Genomic DNA, 25,376 nt, shown 5'->3' on the forward strand with positions numbered 1-25,376 from the left:
AGATGAGATGTTGTTCCTCCAGTTTGCGTTGCGCTTCACTGGAACATTGAAGCAGGCCAAGAACAGACATGTGGGCATGGGAGCAGGGTCTTTTGTTGAAATGGCAAGCAGAATAGATAGGTGTTTGAAGACTGGTGCAGACACGGTGGGCCAATGGGCGCCTTTCTGTGCTGTAAAACTCTCTGACTCTATCTGGAGGTCACTGTTTAAAAGTAAAGGCTCACCCATTTCAGACAAAGGTGAGGAAAAATATTTCACTCAGAGGCCTGTGAAAATTTGGGGCGGGATTCTCCCAACGAGAGTCTAAGTGCCTACGCCAGAGTAAAACCCGGAGTGTTTTACTCCGGCGTCGGCGCCCATTCCCAGACCCATATTCTGGGGCCTCCGTGGGACTGGCAGGGGCATAGCATGATTTGCGGGGGTGGGGCCTCGGCACGGTGCCAGAGACCCGTCCTGCGCAGTTGGGCCACACCACCCTGCGCATGCGCGGGGAACTTCTTACACGCACCGGCCCCAACCCAACATGGGGTCGGTGTTCAGAGGCCGGCTGTGCCAGGAAATAGTCCCGGGGGGGGGAGAGAGGCCAGCCCGCCAATCGGTGGGCCCCGATCACGGGCCAGACCCCATCGGAAGCCACCCCGGTGAAGGAGCCCCCTCTCCCCACCACAGGCTCCCCTCTGAGCGTTCCCACAGAGTTCCCGCCGATAGCAACCAGGGATGAACGGCGCCGGCGGGACTCTGTCGTGTCGGAGCGGCACCTCGGAGAATCAGGCGCCTGAGTCGGGGCGTCGTGGCGCGGTTGCTCCGATTCTTCGGCCTGATGTGGGCCTCGGAGAATCGCCCCCTTGGAATTCTCTTCCTCAAAAAGTGCTTTAGACAAAATCTTTGAAGATCATTAAAGACAGAAATAGATAGATTCTTGACAAGCCAGGTGGTGCAAGGTTATTGGGGTTGGCAGGAATGAGAAGTTCAGGTTAAAATTTGATCAACCGTGATTTGATTGAATGGCAGCGCAGGCCCGAAGGGCCGAGTGGCCTACTCGTGCTCCTAATTTGTATGTATGAATGGACATTACACATGTCACATATCCACTCTGGTCATGTAATTTATACTCAGCAGATAATTCATCGCCCAACAATTTACACAGACTTTCTACTATTTTCCACAATGGCTTCTAGGATTCAAATTTTCTGCCTGAATTTTTTTTTTAGCTTCCAAATTTCACCTTTCAGCAATTGTTCTTTATTACCATGTTAGATGCCAGTTGATGAAGGCTATAACTGGACTCAATCTTTACACACTTTTATTGACTCCGAACACAGTTGCAGCCTGCCTGCATTTACATTTCCAGTTAATGCCCATCATTTGATTACAATTAATAATGATTCACTAATGCCATAATGCTCTTATTAATAAATATTAATGAATCAAATTAAATTTCTCAATATCTCTCTAAACAAAGTGTACACCGGCATCAGGAATGTTCCTAAGGAAAAAAAACAAGCACTAAACTGAAAAGGACATTACCTTGTTTCCCAGAGCAAGGCTGATAGCTTCTGGCCCCATTTCCTAATCTGCTACTGGCCAAAGCAGTTGGGACCGTGGACGGGTTCTCAACTGAACACACCTCCTCTTGATGACAAGGATCCACATTGTGTAAGTGTGCCTGCTCCACCTGAGCTGAATCCAGTGAGGACTGGCAGTCAGTTATTGTTGAGGGGTTTCCACTGCTGGGCATGAACACATTAAATCAGCCTTTTAATAACTAACACCGGGACTTAAACGTTTACAACAACATCAGTGCACATATTTTCTTGGACTGCGGCATCTTCATTCATAAAATTGTAAAACTTGAAGCATTTTAAGGAGAAGCTGGAAAGCGGGACAAAGGAAATAAAGTCCGAGATCACAAACAGCACAAACCAATTGTCCTGAATTTTTGTTTCTATGCTGTAAGTTCTATGTATAATTCATTTTCCAGTATAAATAATCACAATGAACCTCACAGGAATTTGGATGTCTTTGTTCATGAGTCACTGAAAGTTAACATGCAGGTACAGCAAGCATTTAAGAAGGCAAATGGACTTTATTACAAGAGATTCAGTGTACAGGAGTAAAGGTGTCTTACTGCAACCATACTCAATCTTGGTGAGACCGCACCTGGAGTATTGTGTGAAGTTTTGAACTCCTTACCCAAGGAAAGATAGAATGAGTGCAACAGAGGTTCGGCAAACTAATTCCTGGGATGGAGGGATTGTCCAATGAGGAAAGATTAATATTCACTGGAATTCAGATGAATGAGAGGTGATCTCAAACAAACATACAAAACTTCTTACAGGGCTCGACAGGGCAGATGTAGGAAGATTTATTTCTCTGCCTGGTTGGGGGAGGGTGGGGGTTTGCAATCCAGCCCCACCCCCATACGCATGAGGATGGCCCAACCTCCTACCAGAGACCCCCATAACTGAGACACCTGCCTGGAAGCTAAAGAATAGTCCAGACAGAAACAATGTAAAAAAATCATTGCTTTAAAACTCACCTGTCCCCTACAGCTTTTTGAAAAATTAATTTATGCGATATAGATGTCGCTGGTTAGGCCAACATTTATTGCCCATCCCTATTTGCCCTTCAAAAGGTGGTGGTGAGTTGCCTTCTTGAACCGCTACACTCCCTGAGGTGTAGGTACACCCACTGAGCTGCTAGCGAGGGAGTTCCAGGATGTTGCCCCAGTGACAGTGAAGGAACGGCCGATATATTTCCAAGTCAGGATGATGAGTGGCTTGGAGGGGAACCTCCAGGTGGTGGGGTTCCCAGGTATCTGCTGCTCATGTCCTGCTAGATGTTAGTGGTCGTGGGTTTGGAAGGTGCTGTCTAAGGAACCTTGGTGAGTTACTGCAGTGCATCTTGTAGATGGTATTGTTATGGACCAGGGTTTAGAGAACCCCAAAGTGTATCATGGAGTTCACCTGACCCACAACTTTTAATAGATTGTGGTATGGGGAGCACATTGCCCACTTGACACGTGAGGTACAGCAGAAATCCAAAAGTATTTTTTTAAACAAAACAATGTTTATTCTATGAACTCAGTTAATCTTTTTAAAACATGCAGTGAACATCTTAGCAACCATTACTTCAAATACAACCCCCAAAGAATACAACACTCGAAGTAATCCTTAAACTTTCCTTTTAACATCCATACGACGAAAGACCTTTTTTAACACAGAGATCAGGTTTAAATTCTCTACTGAGAGCAGTTATCACTGTTAAATTAGCAAGTGATCTGAAGACATTCCTTTCACACAGAAAGAAATCAGAATCATACCTTGTCTTGCTGAAGGCAGCTGCAAGTCTAAAACGAAACCAAACACACCCTGTAGCAAACTTGCCACTTGTCGGCCCAAGCTTGGACATTGTCCAGGTCTTGCTACATTTGGATATGAACAGCTTCTTTATCTGAGGAGTCGCGAATGGTGTTGAATATTGTGCAGTCATCCACAAAGATCCCCACTTCTGACCGTATGATGGAAGGGAGGTCATTGATGAAGCAACTGAAGATGGTTGGGTCTGGGACACTACCATGAGGAACGCCCGGAATGATGTCCTAGAGCTGAGATGATTGACCTCCAACCACCACAACCATCTTCCTTTGTGCCGGGTATGACTCCAGCCACAACTGTGCTAACCACTATGCTGCCCTTATAGGGACCTCCAGAGGAGACCGAGATGGATCATCCATTTGGCACTTCTGGCTAAAGATTGTTGAGAATGCCTCAACCTTGTCTTTTGCACATCATTGAGGATGGGGATATTTGTGGAGCCTCCTCCTCCAGTGAGTTGTTTAATTGTCCACCACCATTCATGGATGGATGTGGCAGGATTGCAGAGCTTAGATCTGATGTATTCATTGTGTAATCACTTAGCTCTGTCTAATACTTGCTGCTTATGCTGTTTGGCACACACATATTGTAGCTTCACCAAATCGACACCTCATTTTTCGGTCTGCCTGGTGTTGCCCCTGCCACGCTCTCCTGCCACGCTCTCCTGCACTCTTCATTGAACCAGGGCTGATCCCCTGGCTTGGTGGTAATGGTAGTGTGGGGGATATGCTGGTCCATGAGGTTACAGATTGTGGTTGAGTACAATTCTGCTGCTGCTGATGGCCCACAGAGCCTCATCTTGAGTTGCTAGATATGTTTGAAGTCTATCCCATTGAGCACGGTGGCAGTGCCATACAATATGATGGGAGGATATCCTCAATGTGAAGACGGGACTTTGCGGTGGTCACTTTTACCAATCTGCAGCAGGTAGGCTGGGGAGGATGAGGTGAAGTATGTTTTTCCCTCTTGTTGGTTCCCTCACCACCAGCTGCAGTCCCAGTCTAGCAGTTATGTCCTTTAGGACCCGGCCAGCTCGGTCTGTGGTGGTACTACCGAGCCACTCTTGGTGAAGGACATTGAAGTCCCCACCCAGAGTATACCTTAGGTGGAGAAAGCAACAGCTGTAAATTCCTAGAAAGCAAAAATCATGGGTGGGATTCTCCGCTCCGCCACATTTCTGCCCTGACCGGCTGGCGCGTTTCTCAGTTACGCTGGCCGGTCAATGGGGCTACCCATTGTGGGGCAGTCCCACACCGTCGGAAAACCCCCGAGTGCTGGTATAATGGAGAATCACCCCGGCGGAGAATCCCAGCTCATTTCTAGGGTTTAAACCCCTTCAGATTCTTTGACATGCAAGGCTTTTAGTTATATTAATTAGAAATTTCTTTTACAAGGCTGTGATTGACATTTTCCAGGCAGTCAGATGTCTGGATTGTTTAATTTCATATCCCGTCATGCTTGAATGGATCTCAAGTACCCTGCTGTGAAACTAACCAATGTTTATAAACACCTAGCTATGATTGACAGCTCTTGGCCACATCAAAAGCAGTTAAGTTCTTTCTGATAAGAAAAAGAGGAAGTGAAAGTACTTATCTGCTTTTAATGTGGTCTGGTGGGGATCTTTGTTATGGGGGGGGGTCTCTGTTATGGGAAGGGATATGGTGGGGTGGCCAGGATTTGCATTGTGAGGAGCAGGTGAGGGGGCCCTTCAATAGGCTTTGGGGCACCTACCTTAAGGACTTACCCCATGGCCTAGCACAAGGTCCACCGCACCAGGACCATGCTGACAAATATCTGCACCAATCCATGGCCACAGAAATCCTGGCCCAGAGGACCAGAGAATTATGCAGGTGTAGAGACTCCGTTATCCAGCAGGTGCAGGGCGCGAACCTCGATACCGCTGCCAGCGGGGCACCACATTGGATATGGGATGATCCTATTTCTTTGACAGTGCTGGATTCACCCCTGCTTCACAGGTCCCTGTGCCAGCTGCGGGCAGTGGAGAATGCAGCCCTTCGCCAACATCAGTGGGTATGTGGTTGGAGTAGCAAAATGGTTTTGAATTGGAAGGCCAGCCATAATCTCATTGAATCGCAGAGTGGGCTCAGAGGGCTGCATGGCCACTCCTGTTCCTATTTCTTAAGTACTTAACATATCAAACACTGAGATTCAGCTTGGCTCAGTACTCTAAATCTTTGAAACATGAAGGCTGTTGGTTGAAGCCCAACTCCAGGATTTAATACTATGATCACGGGTATGGTAGTGTAGTGAGTGGTTACATTTCAATAACCCATTGTATGTGAATTAAATCTTTACCTTGAGAATTTCAATTTGGTTTTGACTCAATCAAAATGTTTAAAATGGAATTACAAACATGTTGAATAAATAATGAAATGGAGAAAGGAAAGAGCTGAGTCTGATGTGGTACAATCATATTGGAATCTGTGGTAGTCACCACTTGTATATATATCACATATGTGGTGTATTACGGTAAGGCTCCTGTACTACAGATACGGGGGTAGATCCCTGCCTGCTGGCTCCGCCCAGTAGGCGGTGTATAAATGTGTGGGCTCACCGAGCTGCAGCTATTTCGGCAGCAGCTGCGGGAGGTTACACATCTCTGCTTAATCGATTATTCTCTACTCTCGTCTCGTCGTAATTGATCGTGCATCAGAATCATCCTTCTGTACTGACATTTCTATCATTATGAAAATCACATCAGCAATTGAAATTTGAATCCTTTTCACTTACCTGAAGTTATCTGCGGTTAGAAGGGATGGAGGCACAGCAAAAACCTTATAGAGCGTTTCTATATTAGAAAAAAGCAAAAGCATGGTAATCAGTAAAATACATTTTAGCACCCTTGCTTCATGTGGTATAAACTATTGTTTACTTTGAGATTTTGCATCTTTGAGAATCTGTCCTGGTGAGTGTAAGATGAAAAGCTTCGACAGCATTTCTCTTTTTGATTTGTGCGTGAGGTACAGTGTCTGTGTACAGTCCAGACAGATCGTTCCATACATTAAAAACATAGGACTTACGATAAATACACAATGTAAATACATAGACATAGACATCTGACGAAGCACACAGGAGTGTAGTGTACTCAGTAGAGAAGATGTGTGAAGAGATCAGCTCAGTCCATAAGAGGGTCATTTAGGAGTCTGGTAACAGCGGGGAAGAAGCTGTTTTTGAATCTGTTTGTGTGTGTTCTCAGAATTTCATATCTCCTGCCCGACGGGCAGCACGGTAGCACAAGTGGATAGCACTGTGGCTTCACAGCGCCAGAGTCCCAGGTTCAATTCCCCGCTGGGTCACTGTCTGTGTGGAATCTGCACATTCTCCCCGTGTCTGCGTGGGTTTCCTCCGGGTGCTCCTGTTTCCTCCCACAGCCCAAAGACGTGCAGGTTAGGTGGATTTGCCATGATAAATTGCCCTTTGTGACTAAAATGTTAGATAGATAGATAGATAGATAGAGAAATACAGCACAGAACAGGCACTTCGGCCCACGATGTTGTGCCGAACTTTTGTCCGAGGTTAATCATAGAATTTTGGACACTAAGGGCAATTTTTCATGGCCAATCCACCCAACCTGCACATCTTTGGACTGTGGGAGGAAACCGGAGTACCCGGAGGAAACCCACGCACACACGGGGAGGATGTGCAGACTCCGCACAGACAGTGACCCAAGTCGAAATCGAACCTGGGACCCTGGAGCTGTGAAGCAATTGTGCTATCCACAATGCTACCGTGCTGCCCTTACAAGTTAATCTACACTCCATTATTCTACCCTAATCCATGTACCTATCCAATAGCCGCTTGAAGGTCCCTACTGTTTCCGACTCAACTACTTCCACAGGCAGTGCATTCCATGCCCCCACTACTCTCTGGGTAAAGAACCTACCTCTGACATCCCCTCTATATCTTCCACCATTTATCTTAAATTTATGTCCCCTTGTAATGGTGTGTTCCACCCGGGGAAAAAGTCTGCGACTGTCTACTCCATCTATTCCCCATATCATCTTATAAACCTCTATCAAGTCACACCTCATCCTTCTCCGTTCTAATGAGAAAAGGCCTAGCACCCTCAACCTTTCCTCGTAAGACCTACTCTCCATTCCAGGCAACATCCTGGTAAATCTCCTTTGCACCTTTTCCAAAGCTTCCACATCCTTCCTAAAATGAGGCGACCAGAACTGCACACAGTACTCCAAATGTGACCTGACAAAGGTTTTGTACAGCTGCATCTTCACCTCACGACTCTTAAATTCAATCCCTCTGCTAATGAACGCTAGCATACCATAGGCCTTCTTCACAGCTCTATCCACTTGAGTGGCAACTTTCAAAGATCTATGAACATAGACCTCAAGATCTCTCTGCTCCTCTACATTGCCAAGAACCCTACCGTTAACCCTGTATTCCGCATTCATATTTGTCCTTCCAAAATGGACAACCTCACACTTGTCAGGGTTAAACTCCATCTGCCACTTCTCAGCCCAGCTCTGCATCCTATCTATGTCTCTTTGAAGCCGACAACAGCCCTCCTCACTATCCACAACTCCACCAACCTTTGTATCATCTGCAAATTTACTGACCCACCCTTCAACTCCCTCATCCAAGTCGTTAATGAAAATCACAAACAGCAGAGGACCCAGAACTGATCCCTGCGGTACGCCACTGGTAACTGGGATCCAGGCTGAATATTTGCCATCCACCACAACTCTCTGTATTCTATCGGTTAGCCAGTTTGTTATCCAACTGGCCAAATTTCCCACTATCCCATGCCTCCTTACTTTCTGCACAAGCCGACAATGGGGAACCTTATCAAATGCCTTACTAAAATCCATGTACACTACATCCACTGCTTTACCTTCATCCACATGCTTGGTCACCTCCTCAAAGAAGTCAATGAGGCTTGTAAGGCAAGACCTACCACTCACAAATCCATGCTGACTATCCCTAATCAAGCAGTGTCTTTCCAGATGCTCAGAAATCCTATCCCTCAGTACCCTTTCCATTACTTTGCCTACCAACGAAGTAAGACTAACTGGCCTGTAATTCCCAGGGTTATCCCTATTCCCTTTTTTGAACAGGGGCACGACATTCGCCACTCTCCAATCCTCTGGTACCACCCCTGTTGACAGCGAGGACGAAAAGATCATTGCCAACGGCTCTGCAATTTCATTTCTTGCTTCCCATAGAATCCTTGGATATATCCCGTCAGGCCCGGGGGACTTGTGTATCCTCAAGTTTTTCAAAACGCGCAACACATCTTCCTTCCTGACAAATATCTCCTCGAGCTTATCAGTCTGTTTCACACTGTCCTCTCCAACAATATGGCCCCTGTCGTTTGTAAATACTGAAGAAAAATACTTGTTCAAGACCTCTCCTATCTCTTCAGACTCAATACATAATCTCCCGCTACTGGCCTTGATCGGATCAACCCTCGCTCTAGTCATTCTCATAATTCTCACATTTGGGGCAGCACGATAGCATGGTGGTTAGCATAAATGCTTCACAGCTCCAGGGTCCCAGGTTCGATTCCCGGCTGGGTCACTGTCTGTGCGGAGTCTGCACGTCCTCCCCGTGTGTGCGTGGGTTTCCTCCGGGTGCTCCGGTTTCCTCCCACAGTCCAAAGATGTGCGGGTTAGGTGGATTGGCCATGCTAAATTGCCCGTAGTGTCCTAAAAAGTAAGGTTAAGGGGGGGGTTGTTGGGTTACGGGTATAGGGTGGATACGTGGGTTTGAGTAGGGTGATCATGGCTCGGCACAACTTCGAGGGCCGGAGGGCCTGTTCTGTGCTGTACTGTTCTATGTTCTATGTTCTATGTGTAAAAGGCCTTGGGGTGTTCCCTGATCCTAACTGCCAAAGATTTTTCATGCCCTCTCTTAGCTCTCCTAATCCCTTTCTTCAGTTCCCTCCTGGCTATCTTGTATCCCTCCAGCGCCCTGTCTGAACCTTGTTTCTTCAGCCTTACAGAAGTCTCCTTCTTCCTCTTAACAAGACATTCAACCTCTCTTGTCAACCATGGTTCTCTCACTCGACCATCTCTTCTCTGCCTGACAGGGACATACATATCAAAGACACGCAGTACCTGTTCCTTGAACAAGTTCCACATTTCACTTGTGTCCTTCCCTGACAGCCTATGTTCCCAACTTCTGCACTTCAATTCTTGTCTGACAGCATTGTATTTACCCTTCCCCAATTGTAAACCTTGCCCTGTTGCAAGCACCTATCCCTCTCCATAACTAAAGTGAAAGTCACAGAATTGTGGTCACTACCTCCAAAATGCTCCCCAACTAACAAATCTATCACCTGCCCTGGTTCATTACCAAGTACTAAATCCAATATGGCCTCCCCTCTGGTCGGACAATCTGCATACTGTGTTAGAAAAGCTTCCTGGACACACTGCACAAACACTACCCCATCCAAACTATTAGATCTAAAGAGTTTCCACTCAATGTTTGGGAAGTTGAAGTCACCCATGACTACTACCCTGTGACTTCTGCACCTTTCCAAAATATGTTTCCCAATCTGTTCCTCCACATCTCTGCTGCTATTGGGGGGCCTATAGAAAACTCCCAACAAGGTGACTGCTCCTTTCCTATTTCTTTTTTTTTTATAAATTTAGATTACCCAATTATTTTTTCCAATTAAGGGGCAATTTAGTGTAGCCAATCCACCTACTCTGCACATTTTTGGGTTGTGGGGCAAAACCCACGCAGACACGGGGAGAATGTGCAAACTCCACACGGACAGTGACCCAGAGCCATGATCGAACCTGGGACCTCAGCGCCGTGAGGCGGTTGTGCTAACCACTAGGCCACCGTGCTGCCCTCCTTTCCTATTTCTGACTTCAACCCATATTACCTCAGTAGGCAGATCCCCTTCGAACTGCCTTTCTGTAGCTGTTATACTATCTCTAATTAACAATGCCACCCCCCACCCCCCACGCAGACACGGGGAGAACGTGTTGACTCCGCACAGACAGTGATCCAAGCCGGGAATCGAACCCTGGCCCCTGGGCGCTATGAAGCAACAGTGCTAACCACTGTGCTACCATGCCGCCCTCTCTTTGGTTAGAGAGAAAATAACAACGTCCCCTTTTCTGGTATCCAGACCTTTGTGACCTCTTGGATATAACGATGGACAGAAAACCACACTATTTTGACGATTTTACTTGTTCTGATGGGCACAGTCACCTTGATGGCTACAGATAGCACGACACTAATCTTGCTTTGTGGCTGCAGATCCAGTTGCAAGACATGGCACAGTTAGTACCCACCTCCCTGGTGAAGCACAGCCAGCAGACAAGCTGCTTTTGGCTCAGTACAGCTTGGAGAAGTGCTCTCTGTAAAACCAAGGTGTGCAAGGCCTCCTATTGAGAGTGCACGTTTCACCAACCCTCTGGAGGTCAGCTGGGAGATGGGAGGCCTCGTAAAATAGAGAACCTGACAACATTCAGTCTCCACTGGACATGGAAATCAATGGGAACCCCTGCAGTACAACCAATAAAATGGCCAATTATCAGCTATTTCCCACCCCATTGGCATTTTACTGGCTGCCAATAAGGGGTCACATATCCGTAGGAATACCATCAGGTAACTGCTGGCAGCCTCCAGGGTGTGCCCTGGGGTGCTATCTTTTATAGTTCCTTCATGGCACAAGAGAGGGCCCGGTGGCAGGAATGACCACCCATGTAGCTACGATGTTGCAACTAAAGAATGCATTCCCCCCCACCCCTCCCCAGTTCCCCCCGGCCTGTCTGCCTCAGCCTAGAGGTAGCCATTTCTCTGCTCCCTACAACCTCAGCAGTAACCAACTCTACTTGTGCCAGCAGCCAGCTTCTGATTAGGCCTCCAGTTCTGGCAGACTGGCACTGTGCTTGATTGGGCTACACTCGTGATGCAGATAGTGGGAGCAATTTGTCTTCATCCATTTCAAAGTAAAATAGATTTTTACCACAAAATAACTTTTTGGGGTTCAGTAAATGAGCAATTTGAGGTGTGACTTGTGGTGAGTGTGGCACACTTGGAGGAATACATAACTTTGGATAAATGATTCCGAAAGCTCTCCACCAGTGGGGTTTCTTACATCTCATTTCTGGGTATGATATCAATTGCTTGACAGTGATTGATTGCTAGGATTAGTCAACAACTCATAGAACATAGAACGATACAGCGCAGTACAGGCCCTTCGGCCCTCGATGTTGCACCGACATGGAAAAAAACTAAAGGCCATCTAACCTACACTATGCCCTTATCATCCATATGCTTATCCAATAAACTTTTAAATGCCCTCAATGTTGGCGAGTTCACTACTGTTGCAGGTAGGGCATTCCACGGCCTCACCACTCTTTGCGTAAAAACCCACCTCTGACCTCTGTCCTATATCTATTACCCCTCAATTTAAGGCTATGTCCCCTCGTGCTAGCCACCTCCATCCGCGGGAGAAGGCTCTCGCTGTCCACCCTATCTAACCCTCTGATCATTTTGTATGCCTCTATTAAGTCACCTCTTAACCTTCTTCTCTCTAACGAAAACACCCTCAAGTCCATCAGCCTTTCCTCATAAGATTTTCCCTCCATACCAGGCAACACCCTGGTAAATCTCCTCTGCACCCGTTCCAAAGCTTCCACGTCCTTCCTATAATGAGGCGACCAGAACTGTACGCAATACTCCAAATGAGGCCGTACTAGAGTTTTGTACAACTGTACAAACTCAATTATTATTATATCAGGTGATTACCAAGATGGAAGATGATGAACTAAATGGACTTTTACTATGTAGCAATTCCTATATTGCCATGAGTTCAGGGATGGCCCTCCCTGAGACTGCTCTCTAACCTATGCCCCAGCTCTCCGAGGAGCCACCAACGTTTAAGGTGCTCACCTGTGATACGTAAGAATGGCTCTAAGAGTTGCCCGAACACGTATGTCGCCCTAGTGCTAAATTGGTCAGATTTACCGCCGTTTAATGGCTGAAAAAGAGCGAATGTATACCCCGTTAACTGATACTCCTTTGCTGCTTGCATCTGATTGTCACATTTACCAGCAGAACAGTGACAAAATGTTCCTTGGATGGGAAGAGATTTTAAACGTTCTGAGGCATTATAGAAATGTCAGTTCTCTCTCATCTTAGTAGTTTAGATATTGCATACACCCACTTGCTTGTGAAGAAAATAAAAACTGAGGCATTAACAGATTGAGACATTTACAACAATCTTCCTGGGTGGGTAGTACACAACTGGGAGGAGACGGTGCACTGGGAAGCACTCCCTCCTGATTTAGACAACTTCTTAAACAAAGCCTGGAATTTCCTCTTACCTCTCCTGGCTGTCCTCAAGTCCCTGTTCTGCACATGGTCAATGATGGGAAGCTTTGTTTTTCTAATGGGATAGAAGGGTGCTGCCGTTGCCAATGATTGTGGTTTTAAATTAGATGTTTTCACGTTGTCGGTCTGTTTTTTCGGAACCCACTCAAATTCTGAAGGATGAAAGAAAAAGTCACGAGTGCTTTTGTTTGAACTAATTCCTCAAAGTCCAGGGTATGTGTTGGTGTGTGGAAATTGTAGCTGACAACAGCATTGGGGGGGAGGGGGGATGGGAGCAGTTCTTTCTTTAACCCACAGTGAAATAGAGAGGGCTAGCTTTTAGTCACAGTTTACCTCTAGTACATTGGAGTTCAAATCCAGCCCAGGCAGGTGATATAAAAATCCTTCTCTTTTAGTTGTAATATGCAATGGGAATTGAACAGTCTTAATTCTGTACTTCAGACAGGCCACAGAAAGGCTAGTGTGGGAAAGAGTGGTGGGCTGGAGTGGTGTGGGGAGGTGGAAGAGTTGGTGCAGAATTTATCAGGAGCTTCACTCTGCATCTAACCGTGCTACACCTGACCAGGGAGTGTTAGGCACTGAAACTGGATGTGCAACGTGCAGAAGCTCCATTGTTTAGCATTAACATCCATAACATCCTAATCATACGTTCCCTTGGCTGCAGAAAATTGTTTTTCACTCTACTTGGTACATGTGACAAGAAATCAATCAATAGGAAGGAACCTAGAAACAAGAGTGGGCTATTTGGTTCCTCGAACCTGCTCTACCGTTGAATTAGAATGTGGTTGATCTGTGTTTTAACTCAATTTCCCCACACAAGGAGAGCTGGAAATTACCACACAAAAACATTTGCTTGGCTGAACCGCGGCATATTGATGCTTATTCTCCACATGTGACTGCCCCTTATTCTCAAATCCCTTTATTTCCCCATGTCACTTTATCCCCTTTTCTTTCAATTACCTGAACAACATGCAGAGTTTTCTTATAGACTAACATGGGCCATGCTTCAATCATGCACAAAACCACAGAGGCATCATAAAGCAGCCTTAAACCAAAAGGGGTTGACTGTTCTTCACTGGGTTCAATGAGTCATTTAGCACAGTTATTTTCAAAGTCAGGGTCGCGACCCACAGGTGGGCCGCAGGCGGGTGTTGGGAAGGTTGTGGGGCCATCGGTCGTGGCATTCCCGATTGCGGGAAGAAGTGCACAACGGCCGTCACCGGCTTTTAAAAATGCCGGCTGCGATCGGCTTTCAGAATGCCGGCTATCCCGCGCATGCGTGCCACCTCAGCAGTGCGCAGGCCCGGAGCTCAGTGAGGCAGACCGTCCCCTCCTGATGTCAGAACGCTGACCCAGGAGCAGATCCTTTTAAAAAATGGCTGGAGTCTTCTCTCCAGAAGCAGCGGCAGAGTGCAGGTCACACACCCGGTACACTGATGTCACGTACTCTGGGCGTGCGAGATGTTCCCCCATTTTGTAGCTGTCAGCTTCAGAACTCCAGGGCCTCTGGTGAACAACCCATGAAGAAGAAACTGAAAACAGGAACAAAGCAATAGAAAGATGATATCTTGAGGTCTGGGTTTATGAATTGTGCCACTGCAAACCAGGATGCAAAATGTTTTAAAAAGGTTAACTTGAGTTCATAGAATAAACATTGTTTTGCTTTAAAATATACTTTTCCATTTCTGCTGTACTACACCTGTAGAGTTGGCTGTGTGCTCCCCATACCACAATCTAGTAAAAGTTGTGGGTCGGGTGAACTCCATGATACACTTTGGGGTTCTCTAAACCCTGGCCCATAACATAGGTTAGCCCTAAATTCAAGGTAATGTTTTATCTTCTCAATTTGCCTTCTACTCCTAACACTCTTTATCTCAACTCACCGTATTTGGAAGCATTTAAATGTTTCTTGTGGACATGATCTGAAAAGATTAAATCTGAATTCTGATAATCCTTCGTAATAACTGCAAAGATATAAAAAGCAACAACTTACAAAAGGCTGACAAAGTACGACATAATAGATCTTTGAAAAGAAAAAGCCTGTGGGGGCGGTCTGGGGCGGGGCGGGGCGGGGGGGGGGGGGGGTAGGGGGGTCACAGTTTTAAAAGGGGTGGCAGGAGGTCACAAAGAGGAAAATTGCTGGAATAATTTAATAATCTTTATTGTCACAAGTAGGCTTACACTAACACTGCAATGAAGTTACTGTGAAAATCCCCTCGTCGCCACATTCCGGCGCCTGTTCAGATACACGGAGGGAGAATTCAGAATGTCCAAATTAACTAACAGCATGTTTTTCAGGTTCGGGAGGAAACCGGAGCACCCGGAGGAAACTCACGCTGACACAGGGAGAACGCGCAGACTCCGCACAGACTGTGACCCAAGCCGGGAATCGAACCTGGGACTCTGGCACAGTGAAGCAACATTGCTAGCCACTGTGCTACCTTGCTGGTACCAGAGGTGGGGAATTTCAGTTACACAAAGAAACTAGAGAAGCAGTGGGCGTTCTGGAGAGAAGAGGAGCCTAAGGGGAGATTTAACTGAAGTGTTTGAAATCTGGAGGATTTTGATAAGACTAAATAATGAGATTGTTTCAGTGACAGAAAGGTTGACAACCAGAGGACATATATTTAAGGCAACATGAGGGAACATGTATTTTGCATTGTGAGCTGTGATCTGGAATGCACTGCCTAAAAGGATGATGGAAGTAGATTCAATCATAACTTTCAAAATGAAATGGTTACTTGAACATTTTTTTCTTTTACAAATTATGGGGGGGGGGAGGCTGGGATTTGGGACTAATTGGATAGCTCTTTCAAAGACTTTCCATATTTCTGTCACAACATAAATAGCTAAATTCATAGATAAGGCATGTTTTTCATATTTTCGTATTTATATGATGTAGGTAACAAGTGTATCGGACGCTGCAAATCCTGGTACACTCAGAGCACACCATACCGTAAGGTTGCAGTGAAATATTGCAATTTCAATTCAGGTCACTGTCATCCAACAGAGGCAACATATATTCTCACCAAACACAAAAACAAAGCAAGGATCATAAGTTCAACTCAAGTTTCCTTTTTTGAGTCTCTCCGAGCTGTAGATTGCTGGTGCTGATCCTCAGCGGGAGTATACAGCCTAATCCCATCTCCCTTTCCTATTCTCTTCTCCCTTTCCTGAAACCAGCACATTACATCCAGCATATGTATGTTCAGAAATACTTCCTTTCTTCCATTAAAACCAGCTTATGATTGTGGTGGAAACACACGAGCGGGGAAGATGTTGTTGGCGCCTTTAACTTTCCACCTGGTGATCAAAAGAAGTCTTACCCCTGAGCGAAAGTTTTCTCCATTTCATTTTTAAAGATTGTGTGGTCACATTAAAAAAAGTAGTGCTTTTCAATCACAGTGAGCTGCTTTGTTAGTAATTCAGGCTTTATTTTGAGCGATGATTTGAAGGTTAATTTTGAGGACAATTCCATATTTCATGATTTCCACGAAATCCGTGAGGTCACATATTGGGAGGGCCCCTACATACAGGGACGACTGTCCGCTCTTTAGCATCCTGGACCTGTTCACTGAATCAGAGAATTCTTACCTTGCAGAAGGAAGCTACGTGGTGATCACGTTTGCACTGGCTCTCCGAATGAGCACATCCCTCAGTGCAGTTCTCCCACTCCCCGCTAACACCCCAAACCTGCCAAATGTTCCCTCTTCAGACAGCCTAGTTCCCTTTTCAGTGTTTTGATTGAACCTGCCTCCCCACTCTCGCAAGGCAGTGCGTTCTCGATCTTAACCACTGGGTGTGTGAACAAGATTTTCACTTTCACAGGAATGGGGTAGATGTCCAGATTCCAGCTGCTATTTGTGAAGAAGTGCTTCCTGACTTCACCCTTGAAAGGCCAATCTCTGCTTATTCTGGATCCCTCTGTCGAAACCACCTCTCCACAGTATTCCTTTGATGCATTTCAAATAACCTTGGATTGTTTGTTGAGAAGAGCCTGTTTGAATGCCCAGTGAAACCCACTGTTTTACCACCAGTGCCAGCAATCTATTTCACATCATTGTTAAGGAAAAGGGGCTTCCTTTTCCCCTGGATTTGGAAACATCACACTTTGTGTTTCAATGCTGTAAATGGCAGAAAGATTTACTTGGATCCAATTTGGCTGAACATTTTGTAATTGCAAACACAATTTTGTTTTTAAATGGATTATTTCAGTTGGGCTGTTCAAATATCCAATCAGAACTTTTCCATTTCTATAATCCAGGGAAATTCAGGAAATTCACACTACCCACCAATCAACAATAACTGCTGCATCACATGTTTTGGCAAAGAGCATAGAATAAGGCTATTTGGCCCATCTTGCATGTGTTGGTAGTTTGAAAGAACTGTCCAATCTGTTACCCTCCTCTGCTCTTTACCTACGTTCCTATAGCTCTGAAATATTTTTCCTTTATATCCACTTCCTCTTTGAAAATTAGTATTGTTTTTCTTTCCAACCTCCTGTCTGGCAGTGCATTCCAGATCATAAGAGCTTTCTGCATGAAAGAATCCCGGTGCGCGATTCTCCTCTGCCCACGACGGGTCGGAGAATAGCGGGAGGGCCTTCCCGACAATTTTCACGGCCTCCCGCTCTTCTCCCCCCCCCCCCCCCCCCCCCTCCCCGCCCCTCCGGCCGTCCCCCGACACGAATCGCTGCTAGCCGTTTTTTACGGCGAACAGCGATTCTCCGCAGGCCGATGGGCCGAATACCGTGGAGTTTACGGCCGTTTTCACGGCCGCGATCACACCTGCTTTCAGCGTACGTGAAAACGGCACAAAGTGCCCATCCCGGACAACCATGGCACCGATTGGCACGGCTGCACCACGGCCGTGCCAAGGGTGGCATGGGCCTGCGATCGGTGGGCACCGATCGCGGGCAGCGGGTCCGATACCCACGCACTATTTGTTATTCCGCCGCCCCGCAGGATCAGTCCGCGGGGCGGCTGAGGGGCATGACGGCCCGCGCATGCGCGGGTTTGACACGTCTGCGTGATGACATCATCCGCACATGCGCGGGTTGGAGCCGTCCAACCCGCGCATGCGTGGCTCACGTCATCGTGCGCGTCAGCCGCCATGACCCTTGGCGGGCGGAGTTAGTGACGTTCGCTAACTCCGCGTCGCCGTGATTCCTCCAGCCCCGATACTAGCCCCGCCCGGGGGGGAGAATCGGGTCCTGGGACGGAGCTCCGAGGCTGGCGTGAAACACGGCCAGTTTCACGCCAGCTTTCACGGCACGCCGGGTTTGCGGAGGTCTCCATTTGCTCTTTAATCAATTGTCCTCTGGTTATTGGCCCTCCTGTCAGTGGAAACCGTGAAGAACATCTCAATGGCTTTTCACAGTGGCCCAGAAAACAATGTGGAGGTTACAATGTAAAAACAGGCTCCTCCACCCCTGTCATCCACCCTCTGTGCAAACAAGGTTTTCCTGTCCGTTGAAATCCTTTTCCATCATTCACCTAGTGAAGGTTGACAGTAGCAGAGATGCTCCATCTCTGCTGCTGAAGTGAGCAGGGTTTCCAACGCACTTCCATTGAAGATATGGTGGTGGGGCGAGAGTGAAGACATTCCAGGCCAAAGTTTCTGTTGCAAAAACTAAATCTGGAAATGAATTCTGCAGCCTCGTGGCTTCCTGTGCAAATATTTTCTTCTGCCCTCAGTTCTAAATCTCTTACAATTGATCTTCACACCTCCCAAGACCATTGGCACCATGGGGACTGACATGTTGTTTTAGTTACAGTGCCCGCACCAGGAACTGTCACCACTGTCAGTTTTGTTTAATTTATTGATTTTTGGTTTTATTCAAAAAAGTATAAAGATAAACTTCCTTCCATGACTGGTGGACACACCGGGGCTGGATTGCATTGTCACACAATTTTAATTTGATTTGTTACGTTCCCCTTTGAAATTCAGATTTTTGTTACAGTGCCCCAACATCAATCCCATTTATGAGTTTATTTTGTTGAACCCTTTTAAGGGGTTGACCATTCATTAATTTGTTTATGATGTGGAGATGCCGGCGTTGGACTGGGGTGAGCACAGTAAGAAGTCTTACACCACCAGGTTAAAGTCCAACAGGTTTGTTTGGAATCACTAGCTTCCGGAGCGCTGCTCCTTCCTCAGTTATTAATGGGTACTTAAAAGAGTACATAGACTTTCTGGGGTTATGCCCACACCTGGGTGTTCCTGGAAAGGGAGCACACTGCATCCACCAGTATGCTTGAGGCATTCAGTGACCAGTGGGTGCAGAGGAGGACTCCGAATGTTGTAAGTTCTCCCACAAACAGTGCGATCCGAAGGTGAACAACAGGCCACAGTTTTACCAAAGTTATGATATGTACAGGCAGGGTAAACTAAGAATGTGACTTGAAATTAGCCAGAAATGTAGGGTGAGGATCATAACTGGACATTAGTCAAGAATTGTTTTAAGATGGCTATTGCAAGGAGTGTCACGGTGGCACAGTGGTTAGCACTGCTGCCTCACGGCACTGAGGACCGGGTTTGATCCAGGCCCGGGGTCACTATCTGTGTGGAGTTTGCACATTCGCCCCATGTTTGCGTGGGTCTCCACCCCCACAACCCAAAGATGTTCCGGCTAGGTGGATTGACCATGCTACATTGTCCTTTAATTGGGAAACGAAAATAATCGGGCACTCTAAATTTAAAAATACACAAAAAAAGATGGCTATTGCAGGGCAGCACGGTGGGGCAGTGGTTAGCACTGCTGGCCTCACGGCGCTGAGGACCCAGGTTCGATCCCGGCCCTGTCTGTGTGGGGTTTGCACATTCTCCCCGTGTCTGTGTGGGTCTCACCCCCATAAACCAAAAATGTGCAGGGTAGATGGATTGGCCACGCTAAAATTGCCCCTCAATTAGAAAACAAGTAAAAAATTAAAGATAGAAGGGTATTGCTCCATAGAAAAAATTGTTGGGTCCGAAATTAGAGTTTCTGCATGTTTAGGATGAAATTGGATTCTACCATTATTGGGCTATGGTACTAGAGAATGAACTTTAATGGCCCATTCTTACGATTTTTGGATGTTTTGATAGAATTACTCATTCCCCTTCCAACATCTACCTTATCTTTTTAATGCTATCAATGATCTCAGGTCACTAGCAAATACAAAGCCAGTATCTTACTATTTGTAGGGTGATGCAGCCTCATGCTTATTCCACCAGACATATCATTCAAAGAATCTTCGGCGATCTCAAACCTAGCTGCCTGTGTAAAAATGAAGATGAATTGAAGAATATGAATATATCGAGCCTTTCAGAAAAGCATTTAACAGCCACTTACGTTTTTATTACAGACACTGTTGTTTGTAGGAATGCAGCAGTCAATTCGCACACTGCAATTTCCAGCAAACATTAGACTGAAAATGGCTATAAATAATCTGTTTTAGTGGTGCTAGTTGAAGGATAAAGATTGGCCAAAACACGAGGAAGAACTCTTCTTCAATCTAATACTTTGGGATTTATGGGACAGCAGTCAAACCTCAGTTTCTAATACCTTATCCGACAATGCAGCATTCCCTCAGTGCCAGCCTGACTTCTGATTCAGAGCAAGGTTGCCACCAACTGAGCACAGATGTGCACCGAATCAGGATTACAAAATAATAATCTAACTTCTAACTGGAGCTTCCTTTGACTTCAGCTCCCTTTGAGCGCTTGCTTTTCTTCAATTAAGATGTGATTTTCTGGTGTAGTGATTGGAGAGAAACACATTTGTATGTCAAAAGGTTCAGCACACACTACCCATGATTTTCAGACTATTTCAGTGAATTTAAAGTTTTGAATTGGGCAGCTCATTGGACACAGAAATTTTGACGATTACCCCTCCATTCTTTTTTCGGTTTAGAAATTATTTATTTTCCTCACACCTTCATATCCCCAGAATGTACCAAAGAATCCAATGAATTAAATGCAGCCACGCTTATTAAAATTACAGTATTGCACATAATCAAGCCAGAACTTTGCTGTGGGAGAATAAACAACATTTGTCTTAAGTTCTAGTCCAAGCGTTGGACAGCTTGCTTCAGCTTGTTACATTGGGTATAAATCTCTGCCACCTGGAGTTTGGAGATGTGTGAAAAACGGGCACCACTTTGCTGGGTTAGCAAATCACTGACTTCAAAGTAAGTCACTAAATTATATGTGAAACTGTTTGTGGTGTGTATCAGAGACATAACAAAAAACAGAACTGCTTCGGGTGAATTTCCTTGCAGCTGTCCTTGCCTTGCCACAGTGACATCAGCAGAAACCCTGGCCTCATATGTGAATGGTGTTTCTATGAAAGTTCCATCTTCAGAGTACGACAATCTCACGGATGTTTACCCATTTTTTCAAAGTCTTCTTATGTTTCAATGCAATAAAACTTTAATGTCCACTTATCCTTGGAAATCAAAGAGAACATAGTTACCTCTGAAATGGCGATATTTCCTCAGCACTCAAGGCCGGAGAGACCTTTGGGAGGAAAGCAAAAAACAGTTTAGGTTTAGTCACAAGCTATAATTGTTGTTGCAGAATTGCACAAAAAATTCTCATCTTCAGTTTTATATATTACATAGAATTACCGAAATGTTACAGCGCACAAACAGGTAATTTGAGCTATGGTTTATGCCAGTGTTTATGTTCCTCATGAGCTCTGCCCAACCTGCTTCATCTAACCTCATTAACCCATTCTCTAGTCCTTTATCCCTTATGTGGGAATCCAGCAGGTTCCACTGGAAATCTCTTGATTACAGATCTCATTATAGCCTTTGTTCAACATATACAAATAAGTTGAATTCCCGAGACACGGTGAGAGTGATTGACGTCGAGACAGCATTTGACCGAGTGTGGCACTCAGGAGCTCCAGCAAAATGGGAATGGGGATCAAGGAAAACTCTCTCCACTGGCTGGAACCATACCTGGCACAAAGGAAGCTGGTTGCAGTTCTTTGATGTCAATCATTTCAGCAGCAGGACATTGCTTCAGGGTAGTGTCAGAGGCCAACAATCTTCAGCTGCTTCATCAGTAATCCTCTATCATAAAGTGAATAGTGAGGATGTGCACAGTGTTCAGTTTCATTCTCACTTCCTCAGATAATGAAGCAGTCTGTCCATATGCAGCAAGTCCTGGACAATGATTAGGCTTCGGCTGATAAATAGCAAGAATAATTCACGGCACCACAGGCCAACTAATGACCATCTCCAATGAGAAAGAGTCCCTTTTACATTGCTGAATCGCCCACCAACAACATCCTGTGAACAGTGGTGGTCACAGTACGGATCCTTGGGAGAATTAACTTTCCGCCTTCTGCCACTCTGAATAACTATCCTTTACTCCCATTCTCTGCTTTTTTCCTTGAAGCCAGCTCGCAATCCATTCTGCCATTTTTCCTACAATTCCATATACTTTAGCCTTATTCATTAGTCTAGATAAATTACATCTACTACATTACCATTGTCTACACTCTCTGTTGCCTCCTCAAGACATTCAAAAAATTGATAAAGCAGCATTTTCCCGTTTAAAATAGTTCATTACTATACTTTTTTTTGTTGGCCGGCACGGCCGCGCAGTGGCTATCATTGCTACCTCACGGCACCGAGGACCAGGGTTTGATCCCGGCCCTAGGTCACTGTCCATGTGGAATTTGCACATTCTCCCCATGTCTGTGTGGATCTCATCCCCACAACCCAAAGAAGTGCATGTATGTCACGCCAAATTGCCCCTTAATTGGATAAAATGAATTGGTACTCTAAATTTAAAAAACACAGAATCAAATCCAAAATTGCCTAGGGTGAAAAATTCACAAAGCTGGATCTGTCCCAGGCCTACCTGCAGATGGGAGTGGTTGCTGAATCCCAACACCTCCTGAAATAGTGGCTCATCAGGGCTGTTTTGCTAATAAAGGCTCCCCTTTGGGATCACATCAACCCCCAGCATTATTCAGAGGTCTATGGCCACATCCTGTGGGCACAAAGGGGTACAAGCTACCTCGATGATACCTTGATCACTGGTTCCACAGAGGAAGAGCATCTGAAGAACCTTGAGGAGACCCGCAAACACCTGCAAGCACATGGCCTACATGTAAAAAAGTAGAAATGTGAGTTCGTCCAGAACTAGATAAGATACTTAGGGATATCATTGACAGTAAGGGGCTTCACAAGGCACCAAAGAAAATGGAGGAAATCATGTCCCAGTTAAAGTCTTTCCTGGATCTCGTGAATTATTATGGCAAATTTATTCCAAATTTGCCAATCCTTTTAAAGCCATTCAACAATCTTCCATGTAATGGCCAATCTTGGAAATTGGACCAGGACTGTCAAACAGGTCTACTCAGAGGTCTGATTTCTTGTTTCACTTTGACCCCAAGTTGCCCTTGCAATTGGCGTGTGGTGCCTCACCCAAGAGAATTCTTGCAGTGGTGGAGCGAAGAGGGCGATTGTCTTCGATTCGCACTCTCTAACCAGTGCAGAGATGAGATATGCACAAGCTCAGCATTATTTTTCAGTGTGAGGACGTTTCACCAGTCCTTATATGGCCGTCCACTTCACGCTGCTGATGGATCATCATCTACTCATGTCCGCCTTCAGCCCGTACCATGAGATTCCCTCAATGGCGGCAGTAGGCTTCAGAGGTGGGCTCTACTTCTCTCAGCACACTGTACGATATGTCATGGGAGTGTATCTTAAGAAATGGGTGTTTATCAAATAGTTTGCAGTGATGTCATTGTGTGGGTGGAATGTGATTCTGTCTTTTACTTTCGTTTGAGCTGGGAGCTGCAGTGTGTCTTAGTTTTGTGTTCAGTTGAAAGCTGTATTCAGACTACAACGATGTTGGAGTCTCTGTCTCTTCTCTATGTTTTAAAAGGTGTTCAGATCACTTGATAATTTAAAAGTGATACCCGCTTTCTGTAGAGGTTTCAAACTGGCTGTCTTTGTTAAAAGAGTCTTTTTGACTTAAGAATGTTGTTAGAAAGTTATTAAGGGTTACCTATAGAGTATTGTATCTGTGAGGATATCAGTGTTGGTAGTTGATAAACTGTTTACTGTGTGTTCATAAAGTGTTAAGTGAATCCGTAGAATAAACATTTTTTTTCTTAAACATACTTTAGATCTCTGTGCATCACACCTGTGAAGTGGGCCCTTGTGCTCTCATAACCAAAATCTATTAAAAGTTGTGGTCAGATGAAACTCCATGATATACTTTGGTGTTCTGTAAGCCCTGGTCCATAATAGATATAAAACACAGGCAGAGTGACACACAGACGTATTTCCAGGCTGCCCCTGCCCTCAAGTGGAGAGAAATCCAGTAGTGCGTTGAAGATTCTCTACTTCTCCAAATTTGAAAATGTGCCGGTAACAGCAGCACAAATGAAGAATGATGCCAGAAATGACCCGTTCTGAACAAGGTGATGGACCTGGTCCTTAAAGGGAGGGTCTGGAGGAACCACTGGAATTGAAGCCATATGTCTTGGCGGTGGGAGTTGTCGGTCAGAACGGTTGCTTACTGGGGGGAATACAGGTTATCATTTTTTGAAATGCAAGATACAGGTTGCTGGAACAATTGCACCAAGGCCATCCAGGGGTGATGAGGATGAAGGAGCTCACCAGAACCCATTTCTGGTGGTGTGAGTTTGGATGTTCTGATTGAGGAACGAGCCAGTTTATGCCAAGTTTGCACCAAAATCAGGAGCTCACCCCAGTGTTGCTGTTACACCTGAAATGACCCAAGATGCCGTGGCAACATGTCCACATTGACTTTGCCCCCCCACCCCACCTTGTGAAAATGAAAATCGCTTATTGTCACAAGTAGGCTTCAAATGACGGTACTGTGAAAAGCCCCTAGTCACCACATTCCGGCGCCTGTTCAGGAAGGCTAGTAACGGGAATTAACCCACATTGCTGGCCTGCCTTGGTCTGTTTTAAAAGCCGCTCGTTAGCCCTGTGCTTGTGTGTCAAATACTGCTGCTGGTGGTTGATGCCATTCCAAATGGCCAGAGGCGGCACTAATAAAGTTCATTTCTGCTGACCGGTCCACCGAGAAATTAAATGAAATGTTGCGAGGTTGCGAAACCCTGAAGATTGTCAGCGACAATGGTCCTCAGTTCCTCGCGCAGGAATTCACGGATTACGTGGAACTCCATTCAGCACATTAAGTTGCTGCCTTGTTCTCCTTCGACCAATGATCTTGCAAAAGATTTGTGCAATCATTGAAAACTCAGGAAGCTTCAAGGGGGGGGAGGAGGTCACTAGTTCGACACGTCAATAGCTTCTTGGCCGTACACTGAAACCCACCTCATGCCAATATCCAGAACTCGCTGGCATAAATGCTGTTAAAAAGCGGTTTCTGTAGTGTAGTGGTTATCACGCAAAAGTCCCCGGTTCGAAACCGGGCAGAAACATTACGGCGATAAACTGTATAAATGCTGTTAAAAGGAAACTACGAACGACATTTGACCTCTGTTACCCGAAGAAACTCATGAAATTGTCGAGAAGGGACCAATTAGCCCAGAAGTCCAGAAGGAAAACAAACTCCTCGAGGCCCTCTTTCCGTTAAGGTGAGCCAATACTGGACCAGAGCTACAACCTGACTGACAAATGGGTACTTGCCACCGTCTTGGCACAGACAGGTCCCATATCGAAA

The 25,376-nt window shown here is 45.8% G+C and overlaps 1 protein-coding gene across 1 annotated transcript in view; it reads right to left on the bottom strand.

Moving 5' to 3' along the window:
• Positions 1 to 25,376, bottom strand: part of LOC119962496 — a 40,009-nt gene that overhangs the window by 8,088 nt on the left and 6,545 nt on the right. The window contains exons 2-7 of the mRNA XM_038790442.1: positions 22,725 to 22,811; positions 19,887 to 19,968; positions 14,594 to 14,674; positions 12,704 to 12,862; positions 6,129 to 6,186; positions 1,528 to 1,730 (exon numbers count right to left, since the gene is read on the bottom strand). Of these exons, the coding sequence (XP_038646370.1) occupies positions 1,528 to 1,730; positions 6,129 to 6,186; positions 12,704 to 12,862; positions 14,594 to 14,674; positions 19,887 to 19,968; positions 22,725 to 22,811 (670 nt within the window). The remainder of the gene's footprint in view (positions 1 to 1,527; positions 1,731 to 6,128; positions 6,187 to 12,703; positions 12,863 to 14,593; positions 14,675 to 19,886; positions 19,969 to 22,724; positions 22,812 to 25,376) is intronic.

The sequence above is a fragment of the Scyliorhinus canicula genome, chromosome 2 (genome assembly GCF_902713615.1).
Source record: "Scyliorhinus canicula chromosome 2, sScyCan1.1, whole genome shotgun sequence".
Classification (NCBI taxonomy): Eukaryota; Metazoa; Chordata; class Chondrichthyes; order Carcharhiniformes; family Scyliorhinidae; genus Scyliorhinus; species Scyliorhinus canicula.